The following is a 12,479-nucleotide window of genomic DNA, read 5'->3' as shown; positions in this document are numbered from 1 at the left end:
GTATATAATGCCTGTACTCTATGTAGCAATTCACTTTACCTAGCAACATCTGAAACAGTTAAAATACTTGATTTTTCACTAATATGCACTAATATAACTTCTTTCCGATTGACTTCATTAAATATTTTCTTCCCACTGTGAAGCTGTGAGACAGACAAGCACTTGACAGAACTTTTTGACTCACACATAGGGAGTGTCATAGCAAGGAGGACAGAGAAACATTCAGCCAGCCTTAACCTCCTGCCCATCAAGGAGCTTGCAAAAAGAAAGATTTACAGCATACCTCTTAGTATGTAAGAAATTACTACCATCTCCCACACATCTACATTAAGCTTTGTCCAAAGCAGATCAAAGGGATCAACTATGTCAAGACTAGTATTATTTATGTAACCATGCACCTACCAGCTATTGTCATGGAGCAGGATCGTACCGTGTTAGATATAAACGTAAAAACAGAAGGAAACGGCACTCCCTGTCCCAAACCACCTACAGCCTGAAATCTATAACAGAAGTAGGATGACACAAATAGTCCAAGAAAAAAGAAGACAGTCAGTATAACTGACAATAACCTCACTAATCACTACTTTCTTTTTTTTTTCCTTTAAGTTAAAATGACAATTAAGACATTTAAGGAACCTGTTGAGATAGATAGCTCTGCAAAAGTTTTCAATTATTTTCTTTACAAACAAAATGGCACAAAGTTAAGAAATAGCCACTGTTGGCATCGCAGGTCAGAGACAGAAGCCAGATCCTTTTGAAATCTTTCAGCCTATAAATGTTTTACTCTCTCTCTGTTTCCAGTTTCTTTCTCTTCACCCATCACCAGAAATACTTAATGAAGATTTGCATTAGCTTGTGATTTACTTGAATAGCTGATCCATAACTTGAAAGTCTTAGTCTGAGCACTGAGTAGGAGGAGTTCTCTTATAAGTAACTCTTACAAAATGCAAAGGACCATTTAAAATCAGTTTCTGCTTTGTACAGTTGCAAAAAATAATATTCTAGGTTGAAACTCAGCATAAATTCATGGTTTTATTGCAAGTCTTGAAACAATTTCTGTTTTCTTAAGGTCCCAGGTCCTTACAACATAAGAATCTCAACTTTCATGTAAAACTAAATATGAAGGTTCTGTGCCTCATTATTTAGAAGAAAAGCCTAAAATGTGAATGGAGTGTAAATGTGAACTTAATCTTTAGGCTCTCAAAAGCAGAGAGTAAAACGAAAAGCAGTGATTATAAATTTAAAGCTTTCATCCCAGGGCTCCCAGCAGAAGGAAGAGTGTTCTCTCTTCCTGAGTCTGACTCATGAAAGTGTTTACTGAGCACAACTGATAATTTCAGAATGCAGCAAAGTGAAAAGTGAAGTTGTTGCTGTTCATGAAAAATATATTTGGCAAGCAGAAAGCAGCACTCCATCTGCCCATCTGTAGATTATGAGAGAATAAAAAAAAAAAAAAAAGAAAAAGCCACCAACAAAAAAAACCCCAACCAACCAAAAAACAGCACCACCACCCCCTCCCCCTCCCCCCCCAAAAAAAACCACAAACAACACCAAAAAACCCCATGTGAAGAATATGATCTTATAGCAAAGAGGATGCTAGTGAAAGGACAGGGCAAGCATCAGTATACACTGTAAAAGTCACAATGTTCTCCTCCAGAGAAATAAAACAGACTTACACTTTCTCTTCTATTCCTAGAAATAAGACAAAATCAAGGGTTTCAAATTCTGCATGACAAAAGCTCACATAAAAAATAAATTCTATTATTATAGTCCCGGATTTAGACCCCTTTTCCCAGAATTATGGAGATTAGCTGGAAGGGCGACTTCTCCCTGGGCACTGCTGCAGAGCTTTCTTACTAGTCACTTGTGGATGATCAGTTCATATTTTAAACAGGACTTGGGACATACAGCTCTGCCAACATGAACAGAACATGATGCAGAGACCAGAAGCTGTCCTGCCTCTGAAAAGTGACGTAGTATAACCACAGCCAGAAAGTACACCACAGAAGTTAAGATAATTAAGTTATTGTGTTCTCAAAAATCAGAGCTGCTTCACGCACTGCTGTCATTTGCTGCCCAGATGTAACAGCACAGCTGACTCTAGCTCAAAGGAGGTACTCCTATGAAGTGCATTTATTTGGTAAGTCACCAAAGTGCTCAGTTTTGTAGATCACCAAAAACATTAATATTTGACTCAATTAGGAGGTTCTACCACCTGCCTCATGTTGGAAGGTACATATCCCAAGCACTGGTAGGCATGTGATCTAATGTACTAGAAATACCCTCATCCATCCGATATATGATAGATCACAGAGTTGAAATCTAAATCCTACTACTAGCCAGTGTCTCAGGAAACAAATAAACAAACACCACACCTCTTTAGAAATCACTAACGTGAACAGTTTATTTCAAACACTCATCATCATTTCTGTCTTTTAGAGTGAAGTATTTAAGCTGAGGCCTTCATTTATTACCAGTTAGACACTAGAATTTTTTTTCGTTGTTGAGCTGAGCTCAGACATCCACTTCTGTATTTGTACCACCTCGAGAGGTTACCACTCCAAGGCCCCCTTGGAATAGTTCATCAGGTCACTATTAAATCTAGCCCTGCTGAATCCAATGGATTTGTTGCTCTTGCAATTGTTCCCTAAACAATCCAAGACAAGTTACCAGACTAGTAGGTCAAATAAACAACAGTGACAAGCAGCTGGAGAGGGACTGTAGATGGTTACCTTCTGCCCACAAACATATGGACAAAAGAAGAGATGTGAACACTGTGTAAGCTCAGACCAAAGCCATAGACTTACGACATACCACTAAAAGACTTTTACACATCCACCTAACCATGCATCAAAAGATCTGTTCTGGCAACAAAAGCACTAAAGGAGCAATTCTAGTACAACTAACCCAAGACAGCAATTATTGCAAAGTATAGCCATAATGGGAAACCTTTTTTTAGTGTAGTTTTTTTCTGAGGTATATATTTCCTTCCAGACTTATCATAATGGTGCTCTACAACAGCAGAATCCTGCAGGCACTTTTATAATGCAAAGAAGTATTAAGATTCATTCTGCAAATTTTTACAGTTGTGTGCCCAGTAAAAGAAATTCCAGGTTTGGCCAAGGTCTGAGCTGAATATTGCACAGGTCTGCATGGGAAAATAAAGCCCAGGGATGTTAAAGAATGCTGCTGGCAAGGAAGTGAATGATACTCAGTTGGAAATGAGGGAACAGTAAAAGGGGTTGAAATAGGCAATAGACCTGGAGGAAGAGATCAGCCAGCTAGGCAAAACTGTTAAGCTCTAGACAGTCTTCCTCAATCATGACGTGATAGCTTAGTTGCAAAACGCAGTCCATGGACCAGACACTGCACACACAGGTTGAGTTTGTCGCAGCTGTCCACTTCCCCTGTCCAAAAGGGCAATGTTTGCTGGTAACAGCCAGCAGCGAGGGGCTGCTGCATACTGCGGTTCCTAGAAAGGTGCTGATGGTGCTGCACTGCTCTGCACAACCCACGACAGCCCCATTGCAGCGCAACAGCAGCTGCTGCACACCAGTCCAGGTTCTACCTGGCAGAGGACCCAGTCAAAGTTAACAGGACCTTCTGTAAAAAGTGTGGATCTTCAGTGAAGCTGGACTGAATTTACTTTGACAAGGGCAAAATAGTATTTATTTGCTGTCTCCATAAAAAGCTCACATCGGTTCCAGGTTCAGCAGGAGCTGGGCACCAAGGTATGTACAATAGGTAGGACAGAAGGGAACAAAGGTACCTTCATGGAAGTGGATAAACAGGCAGGGCAGGAGGGGAGGGAGGGATGTACGCTGCCTGCTGACAAGGGAGTGCTCAGCCTTGACCTCTGTACTCTTGCCTTGGAGCTTTAGGAGACAGCACTGTCCCAACACAAATATTTGTTCTCATTCTCTTAAGCGATCTTTATTTTTTATTTTAATTTCTATTTTTCTTTCTTTGAGCTTGTAGCACTTGCTGTCAGGGCACAGAGACCTGACTTTTTGCTTGTTTTGAGAACCATAATAGCCAAACACAGTATCATGTTTTCCGGTTTACTCAGTTCCATTTGCTGTCACTATATCCAGCAGCACTGAACACGTTAACATCAACCCTCAGATATTTTGGGGTGTTTCTCTGAAAACTTTAGCTCCTGGTATCAGGGGAAAGCATCTCAACCTTCATTTAAAATACATTAAAATAGAGTGCATGGTTACACAGGCAACTTGCAGACAGACAGCCTAGGAGTGAAAGCAAAGAAAGCTAAGGTATTTAATCGTAATTCAGGTGCCCTTTTGCGGACATTGCTTCCTTGGGCCGCCTATGCCTTTTGAAAAAAAGAAGGCGGCAGCTGCGCACAGGCTGAGCGGAGGGGGCGGCCAAGGCTGCTGCCGGAGGAGGGCTGGGTAGGGGGCTCTCACCTTCTCCACGTAGTCGGGCACCTCCTCCACCGTGCGGAAGGAGCTCTCGCCGGGCGGCAGCGCGTAGAAGAGAGCGCGGAGCTGCTGTCCCGGTTCGGTGGCCCGCGGTCCGCCCCCCTGGCTGCCCATGGCCCGGCTATCGCGGCCCCGCTGCGCGGCTGCGGGTGCCCTGGCCGCGGGGACCCGCCGCCGGCCCGCCCCGCTCCGCACCGGCGCCTGCTCCGAGCGCGCCGCAGCGCCCTGAATTTTAACATGGCCCGACGGCCCTATTGCCTTTCCCCATGGCTCGGAGGGGCTTGAAGGCTGCTGGGAAAGCCTCCAATGTCTTATTTCTCTTTGAATCATGCTGTTCTCTTTTGTTGTTTTTCGTTTGTTTTTGTTGTTTGGAGTTCTTGGTTTTGTTTGTGATTTGTTTGGTTGGTTCTGTTGTTTGGGGTTGCTTGGTTTGTTTTTTTTTGTTTTGTCGTATGTGTCATCGCATGCATGGCTCACTTCTGGGTGTCAAGAGAAAGCGGTCACACACCTACCCACTGGTAGAGATCTAGGTATCCTATATCATCTTCAGATAGGTTTCTACACATGCACAAATATTGCTCAGGTTTCAACTTCTGCATAAAATGGAGATTTTTTATAAAATTAAAATGATTAAAATGTTAAGGTTTTTTGGGAAACATGCTGAAGTGTACTTGTTTGTTCCTTTGGTTAGCTGTATTAGTTTATCACTCTTCCCATTATTTTTTTTTTTTTATTTTTTTATCTTTCATAAGAGTTTACCATGGCTCAATTTTATATAGATCTGATTAACATGACTATGCTGAAAGTAGCCTCTAGAAGCCACCTATTATGCTTTCATTTAGAGGGAAAAACAGGGAAATATAAAGAAACAGTGAAAATAAATATGTATGCTAGATCCCTGTAGAAAATTGCTTTTAGAAATGGGCATAAGGACAGGCTTTGTACATTCAGGCCTTTAGCCTGAAGTTCAAGAGCATGCATTTCCCTGTCAAATGTTTGTCAATCACACTTGATATGTTTGGCATTAGTACAAATAATAAGTTTTGCGGTAAAATGGATTAACCAGAAATAACACAATGTCCCAACAACCCCTTTATCTCAAACATTCAGTTCTATTACAGTTTTGCAGAAGAAATGAACTGTAAGTCCTGCTGTAAACAATTTTGCCACACTTTAAATCCTGCCAGTTACTGAATTAAGAAAAAAAATTTATACTCTGAATCAACTCTTAGTTTTGGAAAGGGAATATGACAGGTAATTTCAACTGAAATTTCTATTTAGGAAAATAAACAGATGTAGAAATTGACATTAGAATAATTGAAGTAATGCACATTTGTGATGCTTGCATTAAATACATTGCCATTTAAACAACAGCTGGGGGTTAGATTTAAACAATATTCTTCAGTTTGAATAATGTAACAATAGTGTAGTGCATGAATGCCAGAAAATTATTGGAAGTACCAATAAAAATATTTCACTTTGTTAAGCTGAACAATGCCCCAAGTATTTTAAAATGGTATTAATGATGAAATACATTTGGGCACTCAATACATATAGTTTATACTAGTACTGTAAGTAAAAATTAATACACTTACAAAAATGCTTTAGAATTACATCCTAATGTTCTCCTCAATTTCAATATTGATTTATGATACTTTGAGGTTCTTATATATCTCCAGTCATTAACTTCTAAAGTCTAAATTCATCTAAATGAAAATTCCAAGCGTACTCAAAATCACACAAATCAACAGCATTCTGACTAGATCTTCATTGCAGGCAATGACATATGGTAGAAAATGTTTGCTTTTCCATTTAGATTAGCCTGAGTATTTCTGTGGTGTTACTCGCACATTCAGGCTCCTTGAACTCACCCCAACCACAGCCATATCACCCCAGCAGGCCACCCTGAGTCCTTCATTGCTCTAGTGCTGCTGTTCATCTTGCTCCACTTTCAGCTCACAGAGTTAAAATGACCAAAACTTAATCCTACCAAAAAAAAAAAAAGTCATTGCACAGTATCTGGGGACCCCTCTGGAGTGAGTAGAACAAGGTGAGAAACATTTCAGGTATCACAGAACCACTGCCTCATATTACAGCATTCTTGGAAAACAAGAGACTCCATTAGTTTCTTGGGACTCTACAGTTTCTTAAAAATTATTATTTTGGACACTCATCTCGGCATAAATTATCACCACAATGAAATTCTTGTTTTCAAAACTAAAGGAAAGAATTTGGATTTGATGATGCCTCACAGGGGAAGCAGATGGGTTGTGTTTTCCAGCTTCTGTGTCCAAGGAAAAATAGATGTTGTTGCTACAATAGCTACACCTCTGGTGAGGAAAAGAAAAATTTTAAATCCTATCTGAAGCATCTATGAGTTTTAAACAGGCTTCAGTAATCTGTCTGTGCAAATATAGCTGCTGTTGTCTCCTTAAGCCTTGCAACTTAGCATGCAGTTTTCAGTGCTCATTCTTTTTGTCCTTAAGAAAGGAATAGAAAATAAAGCATTCAGAAATGTTGCTTTTGTGGAAGCTCTAACCCTCTACCAGGCAATGCTCCCTCCATTCACTGACCTTGCAGAATTTTTTTTGCAAGAGTTGTAGTTGATTTTTTAAATTATTTTTATTTTGTTGCAGAGTTTAATAATGTACTTCTCCTCCCCCCCCGCCTTTTTACAACAAAAAAATAGAAATGTAGATATTTCCCATCCTATCCTGCCATCAAAAATGCAGAAAGATGTTCTGTCTGGAGACTGGGATTCTGCTGTTGACTAGTAGATCATTCCAGTAACTAAGGCAACAAAAGCCTCTGTTCTACTTAGAGGAAATTGGGGAACTGGCCTAACATGATCTGTAGGTGGATCATATTTTGTTTTCTCTAAAGAACTCCTTCCCACCCACTTCATGAACAGAGAACGCCCAGACGCTTCCTGTTTAGGTCTCTCTGAGCATTAAACCAGTACTAAACAAGAAACTCATAAAGGGAATTAGGGCAGGTTGAAATTGGGATGGGCGATATAGTCTGCCTTGGCAATCATTCACAGCAAACTGAATCATGTCCAGAACTGAGCTGGGCTTGGTATGCTCCAGTTAGTAGTATCTCTGAATACAGAAACACCTTGAGTACATTGAGATAAGCAGATGTCAGATTTTTTTGTGTGTGTCACTACTCCAGGAGCTCATTAGAGAAGCACTAGATGCATCAGTGTTATTATAAAACTGATACTACAAAATATCTTCAATGTTATCTTTGCCAGTGAAAAACCCCACATCATACATTACCTTTAAAAAAAATATTCCAGTGTTTGTTCATATTTTATAAGCTACATGTATTAATACACAATTCTTAGTAACAGCATAATACTGACTCCAAAAACCTGAAGACAGGGATGTTTTGCATATTAATCAATGCCATGCCACGTACTTAGCCACTTACTGCTAACTCTCTATTTCTTCTATGGAGGACTGCTAACCACAGCACAGTGCTCATACATGATCCCTCCAAATTATTTAATTCAGTACAACTTGTTAGCAAAATCAATTTATTCAAGGGTTGCCAAGATGTCCAGAGAAAATAATACACCCTTCAAGCAGTCTGTTGGGGAAACTTACTGTGATGAATGTACATACCAGTTTTAGAACTGCTTATTTGTTATTAGCATCTGTTCTTGATCCTATAGCAGGTTTGGTTTTTGGTTTTCTTGTTTGTTCATTTTCTGTTTTTTTGGGGTTCTCTTTGTTTGGTCATTGGGGTTTGGTTTTGTTTTTAAACAGTGACATCCTTGATATGTTTCTCCATTCTCTTATGGAGAAAATATTATCTTTTTTTTTTTTTAATTCTTAATATTCCTTATCTTCCTTTCTCTGTCCCCTAGTGTATTGACCATGGTAATCATTTGCACCTTAGAATCTGGTCCTCTATTTAGCTGAACCAGATGCTGATTTTCTGCTGGAAAATGGGTGGGCAGCACTGCTCTCTCCCTCCTTACTTCTAACACGCTTCCTCCACCATTTACCTAGCCCTGGCACAGAGGCTGACAGGATTCCTCCATGAGTTGATTAGTTGATATACCTCACCAACTCACATAGCAAGAAATTAAGCCATAAAAGAAATGGTTTTACATTTTTCTACTGCTCTAGTGAACTAAGTGGCTCATGAAAGGGTCCAGGGAGTGCAGGAGTGGAGATGAAAGCCAAGGATGAGGAGGGTAGGACCACACACACACACCAGAGATGGGAGAATGAGGTGAAAACAGAACTTCTTCATTTCAGCAGCAGCAAGTTATTAGATCAACTGAACAGCTCATGGAGTCACCGCCTCCTGTGCATTTGCCAAAAATATGGCTTCAGTAGGCTATCATATGTCAGCATGCAACTACATCCAAACAGTTGACGCTTCCTTTACATCAGCACTTCAGTAACTGCCTTTCTCAAAGTTATCCTTTTATTTCTGGAAGGCCAGTCTCTAGCAGTATGGTAGTTTTCTCTTTTATTTGCTTATTCACATAACTATATATGTTATATACTGCATTTTATGGATGTGTTTTGGCTGGACAGGAAAGCTCACTGTTACTCTGTGTTCTAGCTGCCACACATGGATGAGGTCATGGGGCATCTTCTGAAAGGACAGGAAGATGTGGTTATTCAAGGAATCTACAAGGGACCATCAGGAAGCCATGAGAAGATTGTTCAAAAGGTGTGGCAGGTAGAAAATGTAGCATGAGATGAGGAAGCAAAGGCCTGATTAGGAAGAGGACAAGAGGGGCTCAGAGCTGCTGGAGGGAGGTTCTCCTGGAGACCAGAGCAGCTGTGCAGAGATTGCTGCAACCCAGAAAACCAGCTGAGGTTGCAAGCTGAGTTGTACAAGGTCTGAAGGTAACGTCTCACCCTGTTAGGACACAGTAAGCAGCAGGGGAGTTGGCATTCACATTCCGTATTTTTATTAGTCCTCAAACAGGAAAACATCAGCTTTCTGTATTTCAAAAGCAACTTTGGTTTTGTTTCTGTTCTAATAAAACAATGTTAGAGATAGAAAATCCTTTTGGTGTGGTTGCTATGCTGACTGAAAGATGGGCAGGGAGGTTCATCCTGAAGCTCTAATTGATGTTTGGGGAGCCAGTCACAAGCAGAAAGCCCTCTGACATGTTTGCATGTAGCCTTCTTGAACAGTGCTGTAATGGCAAGAAGTTCCCAAGAGAGCCTAAGTGGTGGTTTCAGCCCGCCCGCACTTCCAGCTGCACGTTGTGCACTCTCAGCTCTTTCCTTGTGTAAGCCCTGGTGGTCATTGGACACTGTGCTGAGCCATTTTAACATGCTTCATCAGCAGAAAAAATAGCCCAACAAAACAAAATACTAAAATGGGCTGGAGTTTTTCTGGACTGAATTCAAGACGGACATTTACAACAGAAAAGATGATCAGGAAGACGTGGTAGTCTAGACTCTACCCTGCTGAGAAAAGCTTTGGAATTTCAGAACAAACTTATCTCTGTACCTCATGCCTAAGCTCTATAGAAAGATTTGTCAATAAACAGGCATGTGATCTGACTGTACGATTGCTCATCCGCACTGCATGCCTCAGTGCCTGGGCTGCTCAGCTGCCCACAGGTGGGTTCCCAGGCTACCTCATCCACTGGGGGAATCAGCTATCAATCTGCTAAAGAGGTGCACTCTTAATTAGGTCTGTTATTGGCACTCCTTGGAGTCCATTTCTTGGTCTGCTTGTCTCTGTACAATCTGAAACAGCTCCAAGTAGCTGCTTCTAAGCCATGAGCAGCCCCACACCAGCTGAGTTGTTCATGCCCAGCTCTGATGCAAACAACAGAGCTGCCTAGTGAGTCAGGGAGCAGTCATCAGGGTCCTCAGGCAAGGTGAAGAATATGGCAGAAACTTTTAAACAGTGTTTTGGTATTATTTGGTATTATTTTTTCAGCATTTTCTGGTCTTGAAATACTTTAACCTTTTGCTCCTACTGAGGAAAACTATGTTTTCAGGTTTTTTTGGTGGAAGAGAGGTTGGGATTGGAGTTACTGGAAAAATAAATTCCATCTTCAAGGCAGGCCTATCGAGTAACTTTAGAAGAACAGCCTGCCCACCTGTTGTGAATGTATCCAAATTTTGTTTGGCACATTCTGCTGTGCAGTTTCTCGCACTTTTATTTCTGAAAATCTCAGTTTAATTTATTAGGAACACCAGGGTTCAAGTTGCTGCATACTGTAACCTACATGGTATGTCAGCATTGTATAGCTTAAAACCTCAGATTCAGGATAGATATCGTATACATCAAAATCATTTGATCAGACATGTTATAACCTATTTAATAGGTCTTTGTATTATCTGAGCAGTGATTATAACTCTTTGTTATCACTGAAATAGTCTCTTTAATGTTTTTAAAGTAGGAGTGTATGACTGTCAACAGTAGGTAGATCCAAAATTATGAAACATCTCATGACATGAGGTATAGCATGTGCCACCACTTTACTGCATGTGCACAGGCAGGAATAATTTGGGTCATTTCTGAGTGGAATCATAGAAAGTACCACCTTTCAAGCAAGACTAACCAATATACTGAATTTTTTAACATAAAGAACAACCCAAGAGAATTATAGAGATTATGTGTATATATATCTGGACTTCCACAGAAAGGCAGTTGCCATAAATTCATACTGAACATCTTTATAAATATATGTTCTAGTAGCAGCAGCAGATGTACTTGATAAAAATCACTGGGTAATATTTTAAAGCTTGAAATCTTCAAGCATCATCTGGCACTAAATCGACTCTTTTTCTTTAGCATGAGGAACAGGGAATACTTTATTTTTTCCCAGAAAAATCACATAGTTTCTATTTCTTTCTAGAATGAAAATCCCTAGTCTTTAAGGAAGAAATTATTTTCTGTGGATGACTCCCTCAAGTAAACTACAGTGAGTTATAAATGCTGAGTGCAATTAATGTGTTGGAGCAAAATAGAAAAAGTAAAATGCTTGGCTACAAAAGGTGATATAACACCTTTTGAGAGTGTCGTGGTTTAACCTGAGCTAGCAATACAACCATGATAGCTGCTCGCTCACCTGCTCTTCTTCCCCTGAAGTAGGGAAGAGATTCAAAAGGGAAGGGAGAAACTTGGATTGAGATAAACACGGTTTAATAAAATAACAAAATACTAATTTGCTACTAAATATATATGTATATATACAACAGAAATAGAATATAAAATATATTCAATGCAATTCTCCATGTACTCTGTCCACTCCAGCCAATCCCAGGAAGCAATGCCCTGTCCCAGCAGTTGATCCCAAAGAGAGAAGAAAGAGGAAAAAGGCAGAAAGGCTCAGAGGCCTCTGCAAAACAGCAAAGGGCTGAACTAAATGTCCCAAACCAAGCTCCCCCAGCTGCCCCTAGAGCAAGTGTGGGAGATAAACCACAAGGCCCCAACTGCTTAAATATGAAGCATAACCCTAATGGGATGGAATCCTCTTATTGATCAGTCAGGATGTCAGTCAAGCTCTGCCCCATCCATGTCCCTCTTCCTCAATGCCTCACACCTGTGGGCAGAGCACTCAGAGTGTCCCTGGCTCTCAGACCAGAACAATAAAAACATTAACTCTGTCCAGGGGTGTTATCTCTTGTTCTCAAACTAAGTCCAAATAATGACCATGCTAGCTACAAAAAGGTTTCTAACTGCATGAAGAAAATTAACCCATTTTCAGTCAAACCAGCACAGAGAGGTAGAAATCCCCTTTTCTGTTTTTCTAATAAGTTACCTGGAGCTCTGGTGTGCAAAAAGCCTCCTGTGCCAGTAAGCTTGGTAGGAGATGGACATTGTCACGCCACCACCTCCCAAAAGGAATGCACAGCCACTGTCCCCTGCCACTTCAGAGCTAGTGCTCAGCTCTGGTCCAGCTGTCTCTCTGCTCCCCCTTAGCAGAGTAGCAGAGTTTTTTCCCCTTCCTTTCCTTTAAGACACTGCATCAATGCTGCAAATTCAGGTTTTAGGACAAAGAAGGAGCCTTTCTCCTACTGCCTGGAATCACAAGCTGCC

At 40.6% G+C, this 12,479-nt stretch overlaps 1 protein-coding gene across 1 annotated transcript in view; it reads right to left on the bottom strand.

Annotated features, from left to right (window-relative positions):
* AGMO (alkylglycerol monooxygenase) overlaps positions 1 to 5,418 on the bottom strand; it is a gene marked incomplete at its 3' end in the record, with an annotated part of 185,552 nt that extends 180,134 nt beyond the window's left edge. Inside the window, exon 1 of the mRNA XM_080364297.1 lies at positions 4,428 to 5,418. Within this exon, the coding sequence (XP_080220423.1) occupies positions 4,428 to 4,772 (345 nt within the window). The 5' untranslated portion in view covers positions 4,773 to 5,418. The remainder of the gene's footprint in view (positions 1 to 4,427) is intronic.
* Positions 5,419 to 12,479: the final 7,061 nt, after the last annotated feature.

Source organism: Nesoenas mayeri (assembly GCF_963082525.1).
Source record: "Nesoenas mayeri genome assembly, chromosome: 2".
NCBI classification, from domain to species: Eukaryota; Metazoa; Chordata; class Aves; order Columbiformes; family Columbidae; genus Nesoenas; species Nesoenas mayeri.
The sequence above is the reverse complement of the archived record's forward strand: the minus strand, read 5'-3'. Positions and strand labels throughout refer to the sequence as shown.